The 26,968-nt window shown below is 40.6% G+C and overlaps 1 protein-coding gene across 7 annotated transcripts; it reads right to left on the bottom strand.

Annotated features, from left to right (window-relative positions):
• Positions 1 to 218: 218 nt before the first annotated feature.
• On the bottom strand, positions 219 to 26,955 carry IQCE (IQ motif containing E). 7 transcript variants are annotated; one of them, XM_036392435.2, is made up of 23 exons: positions 26,821 to 26,955; positions 24,949 to 24,996; positions 24,292 to 24,334; positions 23,212 to 23,352; positions 22,787 to 22,918; positions 21,748 to 21,818; positions 21,100 to 21,213; positions 20,466 to 20,516; positions 19,896 to 19,966; positions 19,602 to 19,674; positions 19,143 to 19,192; positions 16,445 to 16,602; positions 15,922 to 15,977; positions 15,425 to 15,627; positions 14,520 to 14,624; positions 13,672 to 13,774; positions 11,426 to 11,521; positions 11,185 to 11,208; positions 10,206 to 10,301; positions 9,045 to 9,175; positions 8,236 to 8,351; positions 3,937 to 4,050; positions 219 to 436 (listed from the first exon to the last, which is right to left on the bottom strand). In XM_036392435.2, the coding sequence occupies exons 1-22, from the start codon at positions 26,860 to 26,862 to the stop codon at positions 3,938 to 3,940; spliced, it is 2,037 nt and encodes a 678-aa protein (XP_036248328.1). In that variant the 5' UTR covers positions 26,863 to 26,955; the 3' UTR covers positions 219 to 436; position 3,937. The 7 variants fall into 7 exon arrangements, with proteins under 7 accessions (XP_036248328.1, XP_036248329.1, XP_036248324.1 ...); XM_036392436.2 differs by having other exon boundaries at positions 3,965 to 4,050; XM_036392431.2 differs by lacking the exon at positions 219 to 436 and adding an exon at positions 836 to 3,137 and having other exon boundaries at positions 3,965 to 4,050.
• Between the last annotated feature and the right edge of the window lie 13 nt (positions 26,956 to 26,968).

Below are 26,968 nucleotides of genomic sequence, written 5' to 3'. Positions count from 1 at the left end.
CTTGCAAGAGTCAAGGGCATTCCAACTTCAGCTGCAGACAAATTATGGCTTAATATAACTAAGTGTGAATGTTTAATTGCTTTCAACTGAATTCAAGACCAGCCTGCTCCAAGAAATAATACCAAATTTTTCCATTCATGCCTCATGGATTACCTCTGGTGTTTAAGATTTAAAACTGAAGTTTCTTGTAAGAAATCCAGAGAATATGCCAGTGGAGCTGAGAGAAAAGAATAAAAAATGTGAAATTTAATTAATAAAATCATGGAACAAAGACTGTCTCATCTTGTACTCTCATAGCTGCTGTAGTCCTACACCAAGGACTCTGCTTGACAGGAGGATGACTGCAGGATTCCCATGTTTTCACAGCAGGGTCTTCTATTGCCATAAACCAGCAGAAGGCTTCTATAGGGAGTCCTTAAAGGCTTTTTCAGTGGACCTGGAAAAGAATGCACATGTCCCAGCTCCTTCCAGAGCTTCACACACAGCAACAATAAGCCAGGTGGGAGGATACACTGTCAGTAAACTGTTGAATTCTGTAGTCTCCTGCTCTCCCTCAGCTGCTCCCAGACCAGTTTTTTAAAGCAAAAACCCATCAGGTCTTTCAGTTCCACCAGGTTTTGGTCAGGGACACTGCTCATTCCTGATGGGAAAACCTTGAACCTGCACTAGAAGAAAGAAGAAATTTCACACCTTACATGTTTCAGTTATCTTGTTACTGTCCACTCAGGAAATCAGGGATAAAGGGTCAGCCCAGGTGCAAAGAGAAAACAGGAGAGTGCAGCAGAGGCCAGAGGGGCAATGAAAATAGAAGAGTAGCAGAAGAAACACATCAACATTCTGTTATAAACTTTATTTCAAAATTCAACAGTTGAAAGAAAATTCATTGCAATTGTTTTAGCTTTTCAAAGATCCCAAATAAATTATATAAAATACTTGCACAGTTCTAAATATTAAAAAGATCATAAAAATTAATGGTGCTCTCATATGCCAAGATTAATCCTTTTCCATTTTGACTACATTAGAAGTTGCCTGTGCAGGGATTATTTTTAGAGCTGTGCAGGAAACAATACAGTTTTCAGGTCTTGATGCCTCAGTAAAGATTTACAGGCAAAGGCACTTAAGGGCAAAAAGAGATCAAGAGAGATAACATCCCATTAAAGTCAGATCTCTGCACTCACACACAATCTCTAACTAACACTGCTGCAAACTGCAGATGGTTTTAAGGCAGAAACATTATTCCATATTGACAGGATGGAAAGTGTGCTTTTAGATTACACTGGATACAGGGGAGTTTCATTTTCATTCAAGGCCTTGACACCCCCACAAGGTTTCCAGGGCTTTCTACAGAGGTGTTTTTCAGAAACAGTGTGTTTGTACAGGACCTATCTTGGCAGATTTGAGCCTCACTCATTTCTACTGTCCTCAGCTCCCTGTTGAGGAAAACCAGCATTTATTAATAAAATAACTTTTTCCTCCCTCTTTGTGCCATATTTCTTCCCAGATTTATGGGTGCTGGCATTCAGATGGATAACCACAGAACCAAACCTGGTGTCAATCACTACTCCTTCCAACACATCCCATCAAGTGTACAACAGAACAACACCTAAGGCTGGTACTGTGCAGGCTTCCCTTCCTCCTGTACCACACCAAGCTCCTGACTGGAAGGTAATTATGTGTTCACTCCACAAGTAAGGGATGGGTTTGAAGGCCATCTCAATGTTAGTATCAGATCTTTAATAGCTGGGAGACAGCACTCCCAAATTTAGAAAGTTTTAGACACATTTTGATTCAGCCCAGAAAACACTTGTTCCTTTTCATCCTGGTTTCTGCCTGTGTCTGGGTCATTCCAAGCTCCTATCTCCCATTAATCCCAGAATTTGTCTATGGACAGTGCTGCTGCTGGCCACCTGCTCTGCTCAAACACAAACCCTTCTGCTCTGTATCAACTTCCTAATACTGTCATATTGCTCATTACAGCAGAGTAAAGTAAAAGAATGTTTTCTTTATTGCATTTGCTGCCCCAGTATCTCCCTATAGGATGACAGCCAGGCAGGTATTTGGTATCAGCCTTGGTCCTGACACATTACACACTCTGCCTTTAATGTGTCAGGCCTCATCTCTGGTTACTCTCTGGAGAGATCCATGACAGAGTCACAGTTACAGACCTGAAATATTATACACAGCAACTCAGTACAGCACTGCTTCCATTTAGCAAAATGACCCTTCTTCTTAATGTGACTTCCAGAAAAAGAAACATATCCCAGCTTCTACCAGGATTCTATCCCTTTTCTTTTATGTATATTTTTTTTTTATCCTTCCTGCAGATGACAGTCATGTGACCAAAGCACCAGCAGGAAAAATTTACCCAGTGGGAGTGCAAATGACATTCTTCAGACTGCTTTGGGTATGGAGAGCTCCCAAAACTGCCTTTGGAAATAGCACAGGCAGCATTTCCACCAAGGGGATTAAATGAAATCAGCTGCATTGTGCTGCAGCCATCCAGTTTCCTCTTTGGCTCTAAGTACTGGCACAAACTATGATAAGCCTCAGATAGTCTTCACTGAAATCACAGAACTGAGACAGCCCTGACTTATTGGTATTCTGAGAAACAGTGGTGACTGATTTTTAATTTAGAAAAGCTGATAAAAATCTTATATTTAAGAGTGTGCTTTCTGTTTACAGGAGACTTTATTACACTTTGATGACAAAGAAACCATTAGTGTTTCCAGAAAACCTTCACCATGTGCTTGTAAAATTAATTTCCCCTTCCAATAAGTATCATGATTTATCTAGCTCACCTTAAAAAAAACCCACACACATTTCAATGTCTTTGAAGGATGTTGGTGCAACAGTAGGAACTATCCAGTCCAAAAGTACAGTCTGCAGAGATCTGGAAAGACTCTCTCTGATGAAATCCTCAACAGCCCATCAGGCTGTTTTCTTTGGTCTTTCCATGGATAATTACACTGTGAGTGCTTTTTCTGGATGCAGTCTGATTTCTGTTATAATCCAACCTACCACTTCTGCTCCCAAACCAAACCAAACTGGCCCAATTCGATATGAGCAATGTAGTCAGGTGAGCATTCCAGACAGTTCTATCTCCCATGTCAAATATTTTTACACGTTAAGAGTTGACCCTGCAAAACAGACACAATTTGTGACTTTTTAAGCAGGAAAAACACTCACAGGGGCATCCCTTCAGAGCACACTGCTGCTAATACACACCTGCCCTGACAAATCCCAAAAGCTGATTATGTCATCAGACATTTCAACGCAAAGCAGTACAAGTCACCATACACACACAGGAAAAGGTCAATAAATAAGAAAGCCCAGCTGATACAGTGGGCCTAGAATAGTCCTATGGCAAAGAAATGGCTTTCTAAAAGCCTTTACAAGGTCTGCACAGACTGTAAATGTTCAATATAAAAATAAAAAGAAAGATATTAAAATATGATACAGTAAAAATTTTAAATAGTAAAGCACAGATAACAAATACCAGTTGTACCGCTTTCATACATGGGCTAAAAACTGGAGTTATGTCATTTACCACTTTCTGATTAAACAAACTATTTTATTGACCTGAAACAAAACTTTGTTTGGCATTAAATATCTTAAGGCTTTATTGCTTTCACTTAAATTTGGCAACTGAATTTATAATCCTCATTAAAAACAATGAAGTGTTTTGGTTGAGTTTATAAATCCAAACTCTCTGTGTACCAGGAGGGTAAGGTTAACAGTCAGTCAGTGGCTTTTAGCCATAAAGTCTGCAGAGAAAACATGTCAAAGAATTACTCATTTGTGGCTGAAATCATGTGAACTGTCATTAAAAAGGGGCTGATATTGCCCCTTTTTCCATCTTTGATATGACTGATCTTGGTACGAATAGTTTTGTTGGTGAACCAAGTAATTCCAGACCACCAGAGCCTGTCAGCAAACCTTAGAGGTGGGTGTGGCTTTTCTTCACCTGCAGCAAGGGAGGGACCACGACATCATCGGAGTCATCGGAGTGAGCCTCGTCCAGGGCCACACAGGGGGCAGAGCAGGACCTGCCTGAAAGGATTCCAGCAGACAAGCTCATCAACACACAGCACTGACCAAAACAAACCCTTGGGGCAAATATGCTATTCTCTAAGCCAGCAAGTTTCCAAGTTTACCTGGAGTCATCCAGTTATGGATGGTGTGATCTCTTTGTGCATGGAGCTGTTTGTGCTCCTCTTTAGTGAGCCACAGTGCACAGCAAGGGTTGAGCTGACACAGTGACCATGCATGAGCTCTCTTATTGCCTTTAAACCTTTGCAAGGGGTTACACACACCAAGTAAGGCCATTTGATACTGAAGCCATTGCAGGTCAAAACCAAATATTCATAAAATGGCCAGAAAAGGAGAAATTGACCCAAGCTTAAACTACACAGAGAGATCACAATGAGAACTCGACTCAGATATAGATGGAACAAAGGGAAATAGATGCAAAAAAAGGTAGAAGCTCTCAGTCACTGTCTTTAACCCTAATACATGTAAAACACCCAAAATATTGTTCACATGCTGTTCTACTGTAATGACAATAAAAACAGTGACCACATCATTGGGTTTCCCCTTTTTAAAAAATTTTGTTTCTTTGCTCTTTTCCTGGATGTGTTTCTATGCATCTCAACCATTCCAATGTTTGAAGAAGTGTTCAGGTTGTGAACAGATGCTCCTGATGATTCCAGTAAACACTGGAGAATCAGAGGCATAAAATAAATATGTACAAAGTCCCTGACACAGGAAGAGCAGAACCAGCAGCTTATAACCCCTGTGCAAGAGATGTAGGAACTAAATGATGACTGCTATTAATACCTTCCAGCACAATATCCTCTCCTCAGCTATTAATACCTTCTAGCACAATATTCTTCCCTCAGCTCCACTTCTTTTTCAGTTTCAAACATAAATTCTCTGAAAAGACTCTCCCAGAGAAGAAAACAAATCAAGACAACCTGTGGTAGAAAGAGGAAACTGGCAAGAAGCCACAGTCTGAGGTTTTGACCTGAACTGGAGGGCACACAGAGAATATTATCCAGGGACAACAGACCTGCCACAGGGCTTGTAGTGAAATAAGAGATTCCTGACACAGGAAAGAAAAAAAATCTTGGTATGGAAGAGCAGGCAAACACAGAAAGTAGAACATGGAATAAAGAAAAGGGACCACAACTGGCCCAAGAATAGGAAAAGAGTGACAGAGCCTGTGAATGGCAAGGGGGATGCAGGGAGGCCATTATATTACATTGACCTCAGCCTAAAAAGTCAGGAAACACATGATTTTCTAGTTAAGTGAAAATCTTCTCTGCATCAGACAACAAATAATGTCAGAGTTTTTCAGGGAGATTTATGAGACAGTAGCACTGGTGATATGGAGGAGCAAAGGGAACTGCCAAAACCAGGCATGATAACGAGAAGAAGCAACTCTAAGAATAAACATATTATATATGAAATAGCTTAATATTATCCCAATCATGCTTGATTATATCCTGCTCCTGACATATGAGATTTTCTTGTCCTCATTTTCAGTTCGATATCAACTTTATCTTGGTGCTTGTGAAGGTTAAGCACTGCTATGAGTTAAGGGTTGTATGTAAACTCATTATGATTCTAAAAAAGCCTGAAATGAAGTTAACAGTTGCAGCCAGAGTGGCCAGTAATATACAAAGAGAAACACTGCCCTTAATCAAGATTGCTGTGCATGTACAGAACATATTCTTCCTTCCTGTCACTCCCTTGACAGAATAAAACAAAACACAACACCAAGTTTCACAGGCTGAATCGTTAATTTCTCTTTCATTTCATGGGAAACAGCAGGAATGGCTTTATAAAACCTCCAGGTCCTGAAGACAAAGCAGCACTGAATAATACACTTTTAAAAAAAAAGGTTTTCTATTCCTAGAAAATACAGAGATATCTAACCTGATGCAAACAATGAATTATAAGTCTGCAATGCCACACCAGGATTATATACATTCATTCTAGCAGATGTAGAAGGTGTTTTAAAACACATTTTCATCTTCCCCATTGTTCTTCAAATAATGCCAAAGGGGTAGTGAATTGAAATGATTTATTGCAAGACAGATATTGACTGAAAGCTTAAGATCATTTTAAGACCTAGAGGTCATGAAATGCAAGTCTGGACTTGGGACAAATGAAGAAAGAACTTGTTCAACAGCTGCATGATTTAAAGCTGTAAGAATTTGATTGCTTTTAAATCACTCAGCTGCTCAACAAGCTCCTTGTCTCACATCCTTCCCAGGCTGCAGGATGACCACTGAAATCCCAATTTACCATCAAACCCCAATTTTGCCAGTGGATTTTTCTATCAGTCATGAGCTCAGAATGGCAGGGGTGGATTTTTAGTTAACTTTAACTTAAGCTACATAAATCCACATGGCAAAAAACCAAACAGATCCTTGAGGGGTTGCATTTACACCAGGATGCTCTCCTTCCTTTAGGAGGCTTTTCCTAATTCATTTTTTGGGAGATTTTGGTTAAACACTTCCATGCAACAGGACCTCATACTTCTGAGAGCTCAGTGCCAGGCAGTTTTTTGGGCAGCTGTGCAGTTACAGAAGCACATCCCCAGTGTGCTCCCCCACAAACCACCTGGATATATTCTATCCTCATCCTAGAGCTTGAAAACATCTCCCACATTGATAAAATCAGCAGCAAACAAAACCTGCTCTGCTCCCAATCACTCCTTTTTGATATTCACCAGGAAAGGACTGCAAGGAAGAAAGTTTCAGAGCATGGTTTCCTCTGTCTCTCTTCCAGCATAAACTATCCCAGACCTTCTTCACTCATCAACTTGTCATCATAATCTGCAATAAAACTTAGCTTAGGAGACTTCATAGCTAGACAATGACTGTGCCCTTCTGGCACTCAAATGACTGTGCTCACTGGGCTTGCCTCATCTTACACTCCTCTGTGGGTCTAGAAGGACTAAACATTTAAGGGATTCTTTCTCTTTGAGCAGAATTTTGCAACTGATTTCCCCTGGCTTTAGAGTGAGCACGCCAATAATGAACACTGCAGTAGAGCTCAGGCAAATCAAGGTGCTGCAGCACTATTTTTTTCCAGGATACTATCACCAGACATAATTAAAGTCACTCAAAACTCAAACATTTTCAGAGGCAAGTACTTCTTTCACAAAGCAGAACGTGCCTCTGAATATGGAACACAGTGAAGTTTCTTAAATGCATTTTCTTCCACTGAAGTGTTACCTCTGTTTTCACAAGCCCTGCAAATCTGGCTTATTCCCCACCTCCTATCTTAGAGAAACAGCCTCATTGCTTACAGCATTCTCTGTCTCTGAGCAAGCCTGCAGGGACTGAGAGCTTTTCATTGACAAAAAACTGAGCCAGTGCTTCTCAGGTCACACTCAAAGTTGTTCCTTTTCTCCCCAACTGGTCCATGAAAGCCTCAAATGTCCCACTCTGGACAGAACCAGCCCTTTTTGATTTAAATCCTTTGAAGCTGCATGTTTAAGGCTGTCTTATCTGCAGCATTGCTTTGTCTTTCTTACTCAATACTTCCAAAATCCTCCTAAAAGCTTCTTTGGCTTTAACTCCATCTTCTTCTCACAAACAGCAAGAAGAATCCAAGAAGAAAACCAAAAGGCACAAGAGCCATAAAAGAGACAGATTTTCTCAGTTTGTATTACAGTAGTACTTGCTGGCAAGGTTATCCAGGACTTCATTTTTCCCCTCACTGCAGCAACTGAAGACTGCTGAAAACACCATGACCAAATGCACATGGCTGCCTAGGATGGCTCTTTTTAGCAGATGTCTGTCTGTCTTCTGCAGAAACTAAGTCAGGGTGGTGGAAATGCTCTCAGCTTGTCTATGGCTAAGGGCCCAAAATGTGATGGGAAGTACCACACTGCAGCTACAGGGCTGAAAAGGAAGCAGAGAGGCAATACAGGGGAACACCATGTTCCCTCAATAATTACCACTTACATCAGAGAGACATTCCAAGCCACAGCTGGGACAAACAGACAAAGCTCTGTGAAGAAGCTGGTGCTGAGACTGTCAGAGCTTCTATTTTTTATGTAGGGAACTGCACGTGCCAGTAGAAGCAACATGCCACCAAATGAAGCCACCCACAGGGAGTACAAGGCTGCACATGTGTGTGCACATGCAGATGTTCTCTATAAAACTGTGCAGGCACCCACTCAAAACACCCAGACTTTTGAACACAGGGGAGGGAGATTACCAGGAAGAGGAGATGTGGGGACTGGAGATCCCTGGAGTGCTGCTGAGCCTGGTCTCTTCTCTGAGCTGGGAACTGCAGGATCTGCTTTCTCACTGGGGGAACTGGGCACAGAGGGCCTGCAAAAAGACACACACAGAGCATGAGGCACAGAACAGTGTTTGCAGTCTCTCTGCACAGGCTGTGCTGAAAAGTTTCTTGTGTTGCTGCTCTATCACCTGCAGGAGTGAACCCAGACACTGAACAGAGGTGACAGCCATGCACCTCTCCTTGTAACCATGGCAGCTGACATTAAAAACTTTCAGAGCAGGAAACCCTGGAGAGAAAGGAAGTATTTTTCAAGACAGAGTCACCATAAACCTAAGCAGTAATCAAACCCCTGCACCCTGCCTGAGCTAAGTGACTTGATGGCATTCTAGCTTCTCCCTCTTCTTCCTCCACATAACCCTTCACCTGCACATGTCAGGGCTTCAGATTCACACATTAAGCAAATATAGCAGCAATCTGTGTGATAACAACAATAACCTGTCTGTTCCACAGAGGAATTATTTCACTTTACTTTCACTCACTGCTATGGAAGAGAACATGCAGCAGGGCATGGGAAGACTCCTGCTGCCACAAAGCTCCTTTTAGTTGCACATCTTTTGAATCTTCTCTAGGAATTAGCTCTCCCTTGTCTTTTCTTATAACAATGGCCTTGTTCTCCTCTCTGCCAAGAAGCCCACACTAAAAATCTATTAAAAAATACTCCTCTCCTGTAATTAAAATAATTTTGCTATTGCATGTTGCAGAAGTATCTACTCCTGGCTTACCTCTCCTGAAGGGATTCTGTATGTGCTAAGTGAGCCCTGAAAATGGACTGGATGAATGTCACAATCTCATCTCTCTCCTTGCAATCAGAAGAAAAGCTCGAGGAGTCTGACATGGAAGACAGGCAGGAGTTCTGCAAAGCAATCAGATTAAAGAAAACTGACCTTTTACAGATTGCACAGAAGCTCTACAGAACCTTTCACAATCTTCTTGATTGTGAAACTGGCAGTAGAACAAACATCCCCATCTTTTGGTCTGCAGGTTTTAAGGTTCTGTAAGACTAAATCAGCAGGAAATGCAAATCTGATCATCATGTAAGCTTTGAAGCATCAGCATTCAATTAATGAAAGAGCAGACACCTGCAAGGAAAGTTCATTTATTTTCCAGGAAGGAAACCTTTTGAAGATTAAGGAGGTAAGACAACCTTCATAATGGATTTATTTTCTACTTGTATCAAGGCAAGTATTCAGTCCTCCTACATTGGGCCAGTTTACCAGAATCAAAGAGCATGGAGAGTACAATCAGATGGACAACCTGGATGGAGAATTACAAATTAACTACAGCCTGTTAAAGGTCCAAAGGATATTTATATAACCTGGCAAATGATTTACAGAAACCAAATGTTTAATTGGTAAGGAAATTTTTTCATATTCAGAACTGAATAATCTGGAGCAAACTGGACATGATAGAGGACACCAAGTCTTAGGTTGAGCGTGCCTCACCAAGGCTCCTTTACTTTTCAATCCAATAAAAGATGTTTTCCAGATTCTTGCTGAACTTTGGTGAAAAAAAGTTTATCTATGACTCCAGTGATTGAGTAGTGAGCCCCTGAGAGCAGGAAAAGTTTTCAACAAACTCCAAATTAAAGAGTTAAAGAGTGTGCTATCTGAAGGGAGAACCAGGGGAAAAAAAAGTTACAGTGTTACAGACCACAAGGCTGAGAAGTTACAGCTTTACTTCTAAGAAAAAGTGTGAACTACAGAAAGTAAGAAGGGAAGCCAGGGAATGAGCTCAGTATCTTTCTAGAATTACAGTGGTGCTGCCAACCAGCCCATTAAAACAATCACCAGGTGATTCAACAAATTAAGCCTGGAAGTAAAGTCCTTTACAGGGCAAGATAAACACAGAGTGATGCTGGGATCCCCATCTGTCCCCACAGTTACCTCGGTGTGAGACTTTGCATCAGGCACCCCAGCATCCAGCAGCACTTTCTGCCGAGATAAATGTCCCCTGAAGGCTGCCTGGAGCAGAACAACTGCCTGCCATGGAGAGAAGTGGCATTAGCTCCTCTGAAAGATAACCCCAGCCTCTGCACCCCCAGGGGCAGCTCTGGGCTTTAAACTCCACCTGGGAGGTGCTCAGCACTGATCCTATCCAATGTAGTGAAGTCGGAGCTGCCAGCACCAGCCTGAGTTTCACCAACACAGCACCGTGCTCCCACTCCCATGTCAGATTCTGGGTACCCAGAGGGCTCTGAGATGCTCTGCTGCAATCAGAAACCCAACCAAGGCTGGCAGACCTTGTGGTGATTGCACTGAAGGCAAAGCCTTCCACTCCCCTCAGAGGTTTTACTGGGTTATAATCAACAAAAAGCATTTAGAACAGCATGTTTGTGTCACATGGTCAGAATTAATTCTAATTTATGAACGTGGGATTTTTAGTGTTCTGGAAGAAACAAAGGTAAGATGCTACATTGTGCTATTTGAAAAAACAGTTTAATTAAAACCCTTCTCCAAAACATTCATCAAGAAATGACTTTGTGTGACAAACTTTTCATTATCTTCATAATTCTCAGATATTTTTCCTTAGCAAAAGCTTCAAATCCTATTTCAAAGCTTTCTGAAGATTCATCATAATGAAAATTAAATCAGGATTAGAGTTATCACATTTAGAAAACTTTATTGTTTATAGGTATCAGATTTGGTTCAGAATTTTCAGAAGCTTTCACCTTGTAGAAGGTGCCAACTATGGAAAATTAGAGACCAAAAATTTAAGACCACTGACAAAATACACGAAACAAAATCAGGACATCAGAAGGAGAATTATAGCCAGCCTGAAGAACAAATATTGTCTTGGCTGTTTGCCCTTTGATACAAATCAAATCTGTTGTACTGTTTGGTTGGGTGTCAGAAACACACTCACCTCATGCAGAGCAACTTCTTCTTTCTGAAATGAAAAATGCCCATGTTAATGCCACAAATATATGCAAGCTTTAGCTAATAAAAATTTGCCAAATTTTCCCAATAATTAAAAGACACAGAAAACATTTGTCCCAACCCCTGCCAAACTCAAACAACATAATCTTTCAAGATGTGTGGATAGATGCTAAAACAAGAGTAAGATTCAGAGGGGGGATAGCTGTTCCCTGATAGGAGAATTTCACCTTGGTTTTGTACATCTTCCAGTATCTCTGGATAATTCTGGCTGCTTGTTCTTTCCTGTGACTTTCTTTGTCTGTCACTGTGCAGACTGGAGGAGCCTGCAAAGGAGAATCTCTAAGTTAGCACAGTAAATCCAGAGCTGTGAGGGAACAGATTACAAATGACTCAGGAAAATCAGCACCAGAGCTCATCCTGCCTGCAGGGCAGAGGGAAGTTCAAGAGGAAACTCTTAATTCTGAACCCTGTTTGTGTTCAAACTCATCATGGAGACAACTCTGAGAGTGAAACACATCCCTGCCCCTCTCAGCCCTCTGCAGGGCATGGGAATGGAGAAGTTTCCATTTGCACACACTCCTATTTTTCTGTGCTTTGCTAACTCGCTGCTTTGTTACTCAGAAATGATTTGTGTGTTAGCAACAGACTGAGAACAAAAATCAGGTTATCTGATTCTGCAGTTCTTCTCCAGGAAAGACAAGTATTAATTAACCAGGGAGGTCTCTTGTGCCTCATCCTGGCAACTGTGGCCCCATAATCATCTCTTTAAGCTTACTGAGAGCTGGCCATTGTATGACACCAAGCTTGTGGAAGTTGGCATAAATCTACTCTTCTATCTTAATGAAATTAATTAGAGGAAAAAGGAAGAAACCAGAAACAAGATCTTGTTCCAATAATTTCTCCCAAGGTGTGGCTGCATATTCCACCTCTCACCACTTGATCCTTTTGATCCCAAATTATCCCACCCTACTTGTCATACCTCACATGCCAAACAAAAGTTAACTGCAAGTTTAAAAGACTAATCTAATTTGTTGGTGTAAAATTTTAACTAGAGGAACAAGAGATTTTATAGGCTCTGAACAAACCTCTTGATTCTGTGAAAAGAATTTATTTATAACCTAAAACCGCCGAGCTCCAGGCTTAAGTTTAGCAAATGGATCATGTCATATTAAAAATGACAACCTACTATTAAAATGAGAAATTGGTAGGAACTTAGTGATAATTACAAATAATGGGAACATTTCAATAAATGGATGGTTACTGGCCAAGAATATATATAGTCTGCAGAGGGAAAAAGGAGCTGTTTGTTGGCTGTTTTTAAAGACTCCAGTTATTTGGTATTCAAAACATCCTCTAGCATCCATGAGCCTGTAACACACAGAAAAGAATCTACAGAATGGCACAGTATATCAGAAACCAGAACCCTTAAGCCACTGGACAGTTTTATTAGTATTTTTTACTATGTGTATTTCAGGGTCTATTTATTTTTAAGTGCAAATCAAAACCCCAGTAACAATTTCCAAGTAATATTTAGTAAAATGAGATTAACATGGCCACAGTGCCTCTGAAAGCAGCTCTGTCAGTGCCCATCCATCTCTGCTGGCCAATTGCCTCACTGGGAAGAGGGACAGAAGATTACATAGATATCAAGCTCAGACATATTTTACAAAACCCCAAACTGATTCAAGAGCCACACTTAAGACTGTCCAGGATTAACAGAATATATGCACAAAGCTATTTATTAGGTAGAATGCATCAAGTCTAGGAAAACTTCACTTGAAAGTGAAGTTCACTTATGGACTCTTAATTCTTGAGTCAAATATTACATTCCACCAGCAGCAGAATTAAAACCCCCCTCAATTTCCATGATGATGAGTGCTCTACATCCTGTATATCTTCTCACAAAAAAGCACCTCATTTCCATCCTAACAGAAAAGCAAGTGAGTATATTTTCTGACTGGACAGCTCTTGTGCCCTAAGTGACCACCTGGCCAGCAGAAGAAACACTGAAAATGGATTTTTATCTTTTGCCAGTCTGCCAGGGAGCACATTTACCTGTGTCTCCATTCTTTATCTAACTGTCAACTCCTTCAAAACCTCCCTCCCTCTACAAAATCAGACTGAAATTAGGAAATGGCCTCAGATGCTGTAAGAAGATGAAAGTAACCACAAATTTTTTATTAAGTTTTAGGAAAAGCCCAAACATGTAAAAGTTTAAGACTTCTGCAATATTACACTGAGAAAGAAAAAAAGCAACAGCAATGCAGAGGATCACTAACAGAACAGCTTCAAAAAACTCCCCAAGTTGCAGTGTTAATTACTGACATAACTTATTTCCAACAAATATTGGGAGTTAACCATCATTATCTCTATGACAAGATTTAATGTATCTCTGAAAAAACACAAGTAGCAGCTCTTTTGAAATCTATATCAGACACAAAGAAAAAAGAAAAACACAAAAATGTGGCTGTACCTTACTAAGCTTTTCCACTGTATCTTCTCCAATCTGCCTTTTTTCCTTCTCCAGTTTTAACTCCAGTTTTCCTACTTTCTGTGTTAGGTTCTGGATTTCCTCACTATGGTTGGAAAAGCAAAGAAATTTACAGCTTATAGAAATTTTCTGTTGACACTGCTTTGAAAATACTGAACCTATCTCATAACACTTGGTTGCTTTGGGTTTGTTTTTTAAGGCCAAGGAGGGAAACTGCTCAGGATGATACCTGTTCTCACAGTAACAGACACAAAACATCAATTCTCAATCTGTGATAGCACAGCCTTATGTTAAAATTAAGAAGTCTCAAGGTTACCGTGTAGTCTTGATACTATAATAATGTATTTAGATCTGCTACAGTTTTGTATTTGTCAGTCAAAGTCCTTTCTCACAAAACAATATTGAAATCACTTTTTTGTGCCTCCCTTGCAGAGGATTCTCACTCACAGTTGTACAGAATACAAGGAGTAATGGGAGTGACACAGAGACAATGGTCTAGAAACACAGGCCAAGGTAAAGAGAGTACAACATTTTCATGCAGAAAAAATGTCTGAAACATAAAAGCTTTTTCCATTTATCTTATGAATTTTTATTATAATTTTAATCTTATTTTTACTATCCTACTTAATCTTCCACTTCCTCTAAGAGCACTCTAAAGTCTTCCCCTAGTAACTTACTCCATCTCTCCAAACACTTCTGCTTAAAAGAATCCCCAGCTTCTTTCAGCTCAGATGAACTCCTACAGAATTTGAGCCACTTCAAAAGAGATTTATACTTTAGGAGATTTGTTTTTGGGTTCAAAAAGGATCTATTAATACAAAATGCTTTACCTTAAAGTCTGCTCTTCTGTACTCTTTTCTTCCATCTTACTCTGCCACTTCTGCAGCTCCAGCTCCGCTTCAGCCTTAGCCTGCAGTAACTGCTTGATATCTAATCTAAAAAGGTACAGGGAAATCTCAGTGATACCTGAGACATTCATACTTCCATCAAGTAGTTATTTTTTCTTTAAACTTTTAAATCAATTGGGTTTCCTCAAATTTGTAAAGTAACTAAATGTTTAGTTTTTCCTTTTAAACAAAACTAAGTGCAAACACCCATTGCTGAGGAGCAAAGGCCTCCCCAGGTGCTCTCACTATGCATTTTTGTTCAGAGGTGACACAGGAGGCAAAGTGTCACCAAGACACCTCCCTGTGGCATGTCCCTGCTCACAGTGCTCAGATGAAGCTGCCCCAAGGCCCTGACACACCGAACAGTCCAGGCAATACAAACTGCACATCAATCACTTATGGGGAGAACACAAGCCACAGAGCATCCCAGGGCAGAAGGCAGGTTTAAATGGAGAAAGTGAGAGATCAGGACAAAACATGTTGAAAAAAACAAACAAACAAACAAAAAACCACATACAGAGTTTTACAGCACAATGCAAACAAGAAGTGCTGTATAAACATATAACCTTTCAAAGGGTTTTCAGTATGGCTGGCAGAAAAATAAACCTTGAAAAATGTGCTAGAAACAATCAGAAATTCTCCTTTTCCATCCTCTGGCTTTTCTTCAATGTAATATTATGAAGCAAGTAGGACTAGAACAAAGCTTTTGAAATAAAAACTGAAGGGATTCTCAAAATGAATATTCTAGTTGAAAATGTGAATTACTTATTACATCATTTCATAACAGGAACAGAAATGATGAAACACTCCACACCTACAGAAGAACATCCCAGACAAGCCACACTTACTCTTTACTGAGCAGGAGGTTCTGAAGTGCCTGCCTGTCATCCTTCAGCTTCTTCACCAGCCTCTGGAGACGACAGCATTCCTCACCTAAATGTTGGGATGCTGGATGGTCCAGGTCCACAGAATGTGAGGATGACTCAGGAAGCACTTGTGATGCCCCACTATCACCTAAGGACACCCTGCTGCTCTCCATGGCACACACCTTCTAAGCAGGGTAAATTCACATGGAAAACACACACACACACAAAAAGAAAGTTAAATTTAGTGTGAAATTACTTTATTTAGGCTGTGAGAAAAGATCTAATGGAGGTTAATTCTAAAATGTGCATCTACAGCTAACAAGTGTGAGAGAAGAAAACAGGGAGGGAGGGCTCATGCTACAGGCAGCAGTGTATGAGGCAGAAGGCACAAGGCTGAGACACCACTGAAGGACAAGGCAGTGGTTCTGCATTTTCTGCTCCCAGACAGGTAAAAAAGCCACTTAACTATGACCACTTACTTTTTCTAGATCCAAAATCTTCCTCACCAGCCTCTGTCTGCTCCACTCACTGTAATCTAAATACAATAACAAAGCTTTAAACATGTAACTACATCCATGGGGCAACATTGTTCTTGCTTTTTGAAACTTCTGGCCATATCAAAATACCATTTAAAGATGTCTGAAAGCCAACTTTAAACATCTATCAATGAAAAAATGAGAATGGGCAGAAAATATCTGACTTCTAAACCAATTAGCTCAGAAATCAATATAAGCCACTCATGTTCACCAGTTTTCAGCTATTGAAAAGTTTCCTCTATCAATTCCAGTTTAGAATTCTCAGGGACAATAAGGGAAGAAACACAGATCTGACTGGAGAAATCAGAGAATCCTGAAAGAAGGTTCTCATTCCAACTTTGCCACTCCTGAATCTTCACTTTTGTAATAAATCCCTTATTTCTCCCTTTGTAGGGTCCTGCTGCCACACCTCTTTTGGCTGTACCCAAACCCCTTGGCCCAGCCTCGGTGATTTCCCAGCACACACTTTTTGTTTTACTGTGAGGAGGGGAAGTGCTCAGCACGTGATCCAGGTCCTCCTTCAGCCTGCGGTTCTCAGCCTGCATTTCCCTGATGTTCCTGGAGAGCCTCAGCACTGCAGCATTCAGGGCCTTCAGCCGTCTCTGGGTGTCTCTGCCCTCTGCACTTGGAAAAGGGATCAAAACCAGAAAGTTAATTTAAAAGCAGAGAACAAAGAAGCAGCATTAAAAGGAGTGGAGCAGCTCCACTATTCCAGTCAGATCACTGAGTTGACAGCCTCAGTTCCCCCATAATAACATTTCTCAATGTTTTTTTTTTACTTGGGGAGTTACCTCTTCTTCTCTGAAAAAGCATGCAAAGATCATCTTGCTCAACACTTCCACAATTGTTTTAATTTGTGTCAAAAAATTTGAAACATTGAAAATTCATTTATTACTTTTACTTCCTCCCCCACTCTTTCCATTTATGCACAAACAAAGGCACTTGTATGAATGTTATTTATCTTATTTTCTGTTTGTTTTGTTAACCAACCTTATAATGTTTTACCAGCACTCTGTGAACCTCTGATTTAAAAAATGCTTCAGTAAACTGTGAGACTCCTCCAAAAAACTGTCCAGCACAGAGAACCAACCTGCAGGCTCTGAATGGCTTTTGTTCACTAACAAACATTGAAACTGGGGGAGAGAGGGAGGGATAGACAGAGATGGAATAACTCTCAAACAAATCCAACACCCAAGTGTATTTTCAGATAACTGGAAATGGTGCTCTTAAATTATCCTTGTGTCTATAAATCCCAGAGAGATCTGAAACAGATTTGAAGAATACAGCTAATATGGAAATGAAAAGCATCAGAAATGGGGAAGTGTGTTAAAACAACTTTAAATATACTACAGGGATTTTAAATTTTTTTCTAATAAAGGGGAGAAGAAATCTGAGCTTCTAGTTGTGCAAAGTTGTAACATTTGTTCACAAAACAGACTTTTAATGAGATGAAATAGATTTGCTTTATTGCTATGAAAAAATTCCCAAAAACTTATTTCAGGAAATAAAGGCCTGAAGTAACTGATGGAGTTGGTTTTGCACAAATGCCACTGCCAGTGACAACTACAGAACAGTGTGTGAAGGAATTTACATCCCATCCACTGGAATAATCACAAGGTAAAAGGGGAGACAGCCCACAGTTAGCATATCAGAGTGGAAAGGCTGAATTTTCAGCTGATCTCCTTTTTAGAAATTCAAAGGAAATGAAGAAAAAAACAAACAAAATAAGACTGTCCAGATGTCATGGATGACTATCCCCACAGCTGTCCCAGGCAGGAGGGAAAACTAAGAGTAAAAACCAAAACACAACACACCATCAAAATGGGCTAGTGACAGGAATGATAGAAACCAGAACCAGACCACTCAGTGACATTATTTTAGGCTCATCTAAACCTAAATAAAAAAATAGATTTCAGTCCATTTTGAGAGCTTAGAAAGTCAGTTTCTAGCTACAACTGGATACTACAGCTTCACATACAAATAATCAGCCTTCAGCATTAACACTGAAAAAAGCCAAATGCCATTCACATCAGCCAGAACTAATGGAGACAAGCATCATGAAAGAAATACTCTCAAACAGCTCTTTCAATATGCCAGAGTCCTGACCTTCAGCATGATTTATTATTTCAGTGCTCAGCCTCTCCAGCAGAGACTGGCAGTCCTGTAATGGAGAGAGACTGCCCTGACCACCACTTTTTGAAGCTATGAATAACTGAGGACAAGGAAGAGACCTGTGACTAATTTTCACCTGTAAATAAATGAGGTGTGATGGCTTAGAGCCTTGAGAGAGTGGTCACTGCAAGCCTGAGCCAAAAGATTTTTATTTTTAAAAAAGTGACAAAACAAATTGCAGTTTTCAATCCACAAGTGACAGTGAGTTAGGGAACACAAGCAGTATAAATAATGACCCTAAGGAGTTCTCACATGTTTCTATCAATCTAAATAATTACACTCAATGTTAAGACAGTTGTCTGTACCTCACACTAAGAGGTCAAGTATATTTTGAAGTGGTGTAGTAACAAATTTTACTGTCCTACAAGACACTCTTACCCTTTTTTCAGCCCAAATGACACTCACTTGCAGTGATGCTTTTAATTTGCTCTCTTAGTGGATTTTTGTCTTCTGCCTTTGTGCTTGGACTTTAATTGCCTCTATAAACTGTTCACCCTCATGCCCACACTTGCACACCAGTGACAAGCACTAGTACAAGCTTCTCTGACACAATTTACTCATCTGTGTCTCTGCACCAAAGGAAAATATTGTTTACTCCAAGAACATTTTCTTTGCAGCACACACTCTAGAGCAAGATGCAGAACTGACTCAAGTGTGAAATGCCAAACATCCAGGGAGTTTGTTTCAATTACCAGCAATGCCAGAATAGGTGTGATTATGAGGGAAGATGTAACAGAGATAAATTTTCAGTGCTATCCTGTACTTTTTAAATAGCTCTGGTGTTTTTCCAGATCCACAAAATGATCTATCTACAAGCAAAAAATGTGACTAAGACATATTTCAAGGCTGTGAAGCCAACTAAAGCAGTACCAAAAAAGCAAATCCAGCAATCTAAAAAACCTGTTCCCATGTAGTAGTTTTCCATCAGTTAAAGTAGGACTCCAGTGATGTGTGAAACACACAAACATTTTTATCAGAAGAATTAAACATACTTTTTCCTCATGGTCTCAGACTTGGCCAGGAGGAGCTGGAGGCGATGGACCTGTGAAAAACAGATTCCATTAAGGAACATTAGCAATGTCAGCTTCCACAGCAACACATCTGCTCATTAGGTGAAAATCAGAACAAGACTCTCTGGGTAGTGGCAAAGCTAATGATGCCATCACTGAAGATCAGGCTACTGTTAAATTTGCTTCCATCTCAACATCACACTTATGGATGTACAGTGGGTTCTTGACTTGCCCTTTTTCATTAACACACTTAACATATTGAAAAAAACATTTTTCCAGTACATACAGCTGGAGCTGTGAGAATAACTATGAAAACCTGCTACCAATGACAGGTGCTGTTAAGGTACAAGAAACTTATCTTAAACATTCCATTTGCACTTTGACTCAACAACTGCCCAGCTTCCTGTCCTGCATGCACCCTGCAGGACCTGCCAGACATACCTCTTCATAGTAGGTTTCCATGGCTAACCTCACTTCTTCCAAACTACTGGTCTTCATGTCTGCCTGGGATTCACTGAGAATAGAATAATACAAAAAAAAGAACCCAGTCAGATCAGCAAAGACACTGCAAGCTGGTGGTTCATAATTTTTGGCTTATAATTGCCAATATGTTCTTGAGAGTTTATTAAAATGTCTTAAGGAATAGAATGCAAATGAAAAATAACATGGATTTCCAATTCTCTCTATTAGCTCATCCAATACAAGCCTCTACCCCCTGCTCCCTCAAAGTCATACTTAACACTGCTGTCTTTCTCCTTGCACTGCTCTTCAAGCTTGACAATCTTCTGCTTTAATCCAGTAACCACCTACAGAAAGAACAAAGAGCTCGTGAGTCCTTGAATGATCTGTCTCTTCACAGGTGGTCTATTCCTGTCTGCCCTGTCTTTATACATTGTACCCAATCAGATATACTTATTTCTACATATTTCAGTACTTAGTAAATCATACACATCTGCAACCCTGTGAAAAAGAGAACACTGATGAAATCAGATGCTTGATTTCATAATGAGTTTAACAATTTGGATATACAGCTATGAAATAAAGCAACATTACCCACTACCTTGCCAACATCAAATACTGCCTAAACAGACTCAAGACAATGACAAAGAAAGCTCCCCAAAATAATGTTAATTCTAGATTTTTGTTAGTTCTAGATCTTTGACTCCTTACCTGCTAACAGAGATACAGGTTATGTGATTCCCTAATTGATTATTCTTTCTGACCTAATTTAATTTTTACTAGTGTTTCACCTTAGCAAGAGGAAAAAGCACAAATGAAAGCAGGAAGTGATGAAGACACTCTTACCCATCCATTATCAGTCTTCTTTTCTGACCAAGCTCGTGCCAGCTCAGAGCCCTGCAACAGAAAAAGCAAGTGGCCAACTCTGCTGCTTTATTCTACTGCTGGCTCTTCCCACAGAATTTCCAACCTGCTCAACTCCACAGCCCAACAGCTGCAATTCTGAACTCCCTATGCCCACAGCTTTCTATTAGCACATTTCTCCCAAGACATAGTTTTGCACAGAGTGACAGCCACAAGAAATTCAGTAAGATTCAAGTCTGACCACAACCACAAATGCTTCTTGTCAGTGCCTGACAAGGCTGCTCCTCTGCCTCCTGGTCAGGTCTCAGGACTGCATGCACCCATCACTCTGCAAGAGGTTAACTCCCTTCTACTCTCAGGCAAAATATTCAGAAAGTGGGCTCCTAATTAGACAGCATTTTTATTTTACCTTCAGAAATTAAAAGTATTTGTGCTAAATCTGTAGTGCATGGCATCATCTTCCTTTGAACTGAACTGGACTACTGCTAATCTGAGATGCACAGACCAGAAATCCCTTTACACCACCTCTCATATTCCAGCTCATCACTCCTAGGAGTCAGCACACCACAAACTCCTACTCTTTTGCCCCACTTCTATCCCCACAAGAAATCCCCACCCTGGAAGGATCCAGCAGTTGCTCAATCTGTTTGTCCTTTCTATTGTTCTCCTCTTCCAGGCGACGGAGCTTGGTCTTCATTCTGTCTCCCTCATTCTTCTGAGCTTGTATTGTCTAAAAGAGGGGAGAGGAATCATTTCAGAAATAGGAAAATGCAGAGTTTTCACATGGAAACACATTTTGATGTCAAAACCAATCCAATTACGATGGTAAAGGTGATATGGAAGAAGAGGACAGAACAGCCAAAACACAAAACCATCACACTGGACCAGGGCAGACACCAGGACAGGACAGCTTAGGGAGGAGACAGAGGGAAGATAAAAGGAGAAGGTCTTACAGAAAGGCAGCCTCTACACCAACAATCAACCACAGCCAAGCATTTGTCTACAGGTAACCCCAGAGTTCAACAAGCCCAGTCCTGACCCTTCATACAGTGCACCAACCTCTAGAGAAAACTCTAACCCTACCACCACAGTGAATTTGTCTTAGACAGACACAAGTTTTAGTTTAGCCCTACATTACAAATGCAAAAAAATGTGGTGGATATCCCAAGTTGTAGAAACCGAAGTATTCTGGATCATTAAGGCCAGGACAGGTACAGGATGGAGCAATGCCATGACTTTTTCTGTAGTATCAGAGAAACTGTACCTTTTTCAGTTCTATAATTTCATCATACATATCTTCCTTCTCTTTGTAGTCAGGAGTTCCAGGAATGTAGCCTACAGAAAGGGGTATGTAAAATAAGTAGATCTAAAAGAGGTATTTTTAATATTTTTAACTAACCAGAAACCTTGCAGATAAAGAGAAATATCTAGAACAGCACCAAAGTGGAAACTAGGTTTTTCTCCTTTCCTCGAAGAAGCAAAATCAACAAGGAAATTAATTTTAGAAATGGAGGTGAAATGGAAGTGTTACTGTAGGAAACTTCTGCCAGATTTTGCAGCCAACTTTTTCCTAATTACTTCTCTGCTGCTATATTAAAATACCCATCTCAAGAAAGATACAAACTTCACAGACGACTGCAATCTTCTCATCCCAATAAATCCATTATTTACAAAAGGTTTCTAAAAGATGTCTAGAATGCATTTTTCTATTTATGTTTAACAGGCACAAATATATCATCCTGTAAAGTTGCCAGAAACTGTGTATCGCCAGTAAATGTATAGGTGTCATTTTAAATGGAAGTGGAATTTTAAAGTTTACAGTTCTCCTTTAAGAAAAGCAGAACAAAACGTTGAAAGTTTGCTCTTCTCATAAAACTCATTTGATTTTAATGTCACAACCACATGATAAAACACTTTCTAGAGAAGAAGTAAAAGGAGTCAATTACACAGAATTTCAGGCAAGCAGATGGTTTCTATCAATGGTTCCTAAACTATGTTTTGAAGTCACAATAAATTGTCTACAGCTGTCCCATTGAACCATATTATATTTGCAACGTTTTCAGCTGCAAATGCATGGCAATTTGCAAAAGTTTTGAAAGCTAATAGTGATTCATTGCTCAAAAAAAAATTGGAAATCCCTGCCTTAACAAATTTAGGAATCTCAAAAAGTATCTCATGGATCATATTTTCACACATGTATTTTAGTATACTAAAATGGCTCTTGCTTTTCTTAAGCAATGTGTGTTTTTAGAGGGGAAAAAAAAATAATTCACTTTTATCTACCACACCATTATAGAACTTACCATTACTGGAAGAACGAGCATGTTTTGGCTTTTTCATTCCTAGAGCTTCCTTCAAATATTCTGGAGTGCTACTGGAAACGTTAGCTCGCACATGCCCCGTGTCAGCATCTGATTTCAGAGCATGGCTCATTCCTGCCAAGAGAAATGGAACAAAAATGCAAAAATCAGGCATAATTGTGAATTAAATTTGTGGAATTATTCTGAACAAATGCAACATGGAAAGCTCCAGATGCTGTTAATTATTCCCTCTATAAATGCCAACGCTCAAGATCAGATAAATCCAACCACCCAAATAAATAACAGTGAAATTAACTCCTGTGTAACCTTTAATCAAATACAAATCTATTTTTTAATAGTTTATATGTTAAGCTGTCCACAACAATGAATTTTATCCATAAATGCAAACAACATTTCTATACTAATACCTTGTTTCAGAAATCCCAGCCACATCTGCCTTGGGTTTTCAACAGTTGCATTCTCAAAACAAGCACTGCCTGCTCCCTGCAGAGATCTCCAAGCTGCAGCTTTTTTAGGATACAGTTGTGTGCTTGAGCTGTAGGGAGACTCTGAAGCAAAAGAAAATATCTCAGTGCTGCCTTCAAAAGCTCAAGGTTACTAAAATTCTTGTTGTCTTGTTCTTCAAAGTTTCCAGACTCAATCCTATTACTTGTAAAAATAAAATTTAACAGCATATTCCAAACTGGCTTATACAGAGCAATGGGACAGTCATATAAAAAAAAAAAACACACAAAGCCCAAAAAACTCCACCATAAATAAAGAAATATAATTCCAAAAAATGAAAAGGCTTAGAAAAAGCAGAGTGACAGTAGTATGACTCAACACATGTGGAAATATTTATGTGTACAGTTTGGATAGGCATCCTTAAGATACCTGCACATGTTGCTATTAAGAACACTTTAGGGTAAAGCCTTCTTTGAAACACTCACTAAAAGCCAATGAAGCAAGGTAAATGGAAAAGTACAACAAAAAACCATAAACCCCAGAAAAAAAAGGACAAACCCAATATTAGAACTGCAGATCTAATAATAATAACAACATTGTACTGTGAAAAAAAATGAAACAACCCATCACAACAAATGAAACAGAGAACCACTAAATCTACACACAGAGATCTATGACTGGATGGTAGAGAGCTCCAGTAATTCCAGAGTCTCTCTACACAACAAGTATCAGCATTTCTCCAAAAAGACAAGAAGAAAAACAAATTCAGAATGGTTGCCATCAGAAGGCATAACAGGAGAAAAAATTAGATTATGCTGGAGAATCAAGAAATACAACCAACCCATAAATGTCAATATTTCAGTCTATAGAAGCTGGACTTCACAGGTTACAGAAGAGATCTCAAACAGGTGTGCTCTGCACAAAGCAGTGAACAATTCTGAAGAGAATAACAAGATGTTGTCTCAGATAAAGCTCCCAGTTCCTGTATCCCACAAACATACCCAGTTTTGCAATCACAGACTAAAAAGCTTTGGAACACTTACTTGGTGACTTTGGAGGTTTGTGAAAAATCTTCTTCTTTAACTTCTGAAAGAGAAATGGAATTTTTTTTCTGTATTGAAAATACTCAGCTCTTAAGATATCATCATATAATCTCAAAATTGCCTTCAATCTCCCATTTTCTATGAAGATCTTTTTTTCTAATAAGACAAAACCTTTTCTAGAGAGAAGAAAAATAGTAGCATTAAGCATATGCAGATTTGGGCACAGCAATGGTGATCAGAATTAAGGTGGTGCCAAGTGAAGTCTGATGATACAGATAAACTGTCAATTCTTGCTCAGAACATGAGACCTTTCCCATCAATATTAAATATGAGTAGCAGAAAATTCAAGATGATCCCAGAGTAGAGGCTGATCTGTAGAACCCTTTAGCTAAAGGAGTTATTCAATTCTATTAAAACTCTGTAAAAGGATTACTTAAGCCCACAACTTGATAGAACAGCAAAATAAAGCCAAATATCATTTGCAGCCCCAGTGCTGAGAATCTGGAAGGCAGAATTACATCTGAAATTAGAGATTTGTGACAAGCCCACTGCAGTGCCACTGTTCACTCTCCTCTCTGAGGGGTGCTTGGTGAGCAGGAGGCAGCACACAGATGAGCAGCAGCTCCAGAGGGTTTTGGGGCATTAATCCAAACTCACCAGGGCTGTTTCTGACTGGCAGGTTACCACAGACAGGCTGTCATCTCCCTGCAAACACAGACAGGACATTTCCTACTGAACAACTGCTTGCAATACACATCCAAAAAACTTGTACAGTTCTACAAAGCTGGAAAGCTAAAAATTCAAACAGTAAACACTGTGACCAAAGCCTTCCATTGCATTGCTAAAATGTCAATTGTTTAAGACAAAAATAAGTCATTTTTCAAAACCACTAAAGCCACTGAAAGACGGTGGGGCTCTTGCTGCAAAAGCCAGCATCATTTGCTCTATACTATAAATAAATATATATATACTATATATACTATATATATATACTATATATACTATATATATATATACATATATACATATATATATATATATATATATATATACTATAAATAGTTTTGGGATATTGTGAAAGTCACTTCAGCAATGAACCATCACAGAATGCTTTGGGTTGGAAGGGACATTAAAGATCATCCAGGTTCAACCCCTGTGCCATGAGGGACACTTTGAGGGCACTTGAGTCACAGAGACCTGACACTGCAGTGCACAGCATTGCACCAGCTGAATCTTCATGGCTCTGCAGGAATTTCTCCACCATTTAGGCTGCAACTCACCCAGCTCTTCCCTTCCTCCCTCACCTGTGCTACCCCTGCTATGCTATGGGATTGTTCAGCTCCTGTACTGAAGTGGAGAAGTGCTCAGGCCAAGGGAAGAGACCTCAAATGCAAGAAAGATGACAAGTTTCCCTCCCTCTCAAATGCAAGCATATCCACAGCTGAAGGAAAAATTCCACTTAGCTTCCAAATTATCTGAATGCTGCCCTCACAGAAAGACCTTTTCCACTTGCTGCTGCCTCTGAGGCACTCAGCACCAAGCTTTGGACAGATGCTGATCTGTGCCTGTAAGAGGCAGGAGAGCGGATGAAGTATTTTTGGAAACCCTGTCTGGCAGAAGAGGAGCAAGGAGAGCAGGTTAAAGAGCCTGCCATGCTGGCTGAGAGCAGGCAGGGATGTGTCCTCACACACCAGGCCATACAGTTTTTCATTTCCTGAGGCAGTGCTCCTTGCAGCACACTGATTAATTTTGTTATTTTAAGGTGTCTCGTTCTGAAATATCTCTCCCTAACTGCAGCTATTATGTTTGGAATCAGACAATGTGGAGAGTGCCCAGCTTTGATAAATGGTAACAACAAAACCTTGGCCAGGATACAAACATGCAGAAACAGCCCCAGCACTATGGCTTGGTAACTTTCGGAGCCCCTTTGCTCCTGCAAAACTGCCCCAGCCAGAGCCACCTGCAGCAGGCAGCAACAGAACCTGGGGGCTCCCAGAGGGAGCTGGCTGCTGAGGGCGTGGGAGACAAACACCAACACAGAAGCACAGCATTATCTAGGCTGGAAAAGCCCTCCAAGATCATCGAGTCCAACCTATGACCCAACACCACCTCACCAACCAGACCACGGCACTGAGTGCCACGTCCACCTTCCTTTAAACACCTCCAGGGACGGCAAATCCACCACCTCCCTGGGCAGCCCATTCCAATATCTAATCACTCTTTCTGTGAAGGAATTCTTCCTAACGTCCAGCCCAAACCTTCCTTAGCACAGCTTGAGACTTTGTCACCTCTGTGCCGTGCTGCGGGGCACTCGGGGAGACACAGGCAGAGCCCAGAGTCCCGCGGGCTGGAGAAGGCAGAATCCATCCCACTCCCCCTCCGAGCCACCATCTCGCCGGCCCGCTGAGCCCGGGGGTGCTCCAGGATTTTGTCCCGGCCTCGCGGGAGCGCTTCCTGAGCCGAGCCCGGGCCGAAGCAGGCCTAGACAGAACCGGGGCCTTCTCCTCCTCCCCGCCGCTCACTCCTTACCAGCTCCCCCTCCGCGGCCGCCTCGCCGGCCCCCCGGGCCATGGTGGGAGAGCAGTGGGAAGGCCTCACGGGGCGGCGGGGCCGCGGGGCCCCCTTCGGGCCGTGGCTGCCGGCTCGGGGCTGAGGGCAGCCATCGCCCCCCGGCGGC

This window comes from Molothrus ater, chromosome 16 (genome assembly GCF_012460135.2).
Source record: "Molothrus ater isolate BHLD 08-10-18 breed brown headed cowbird chromosome 16, BPBGC_Mater_1.1, whole genome shotgun sequence".
Lineage (NCBI taxonomy): Eukaryota > Metazoa > Chordata > Aves > Passeriformes > Icteridae > Molothrus > Molothrus ater.
The sequence above is the reverse complement of the archived record's forward strand: the minus strand, read 5'-3'. Positions and strand labels throughout refer to the sequence as shown.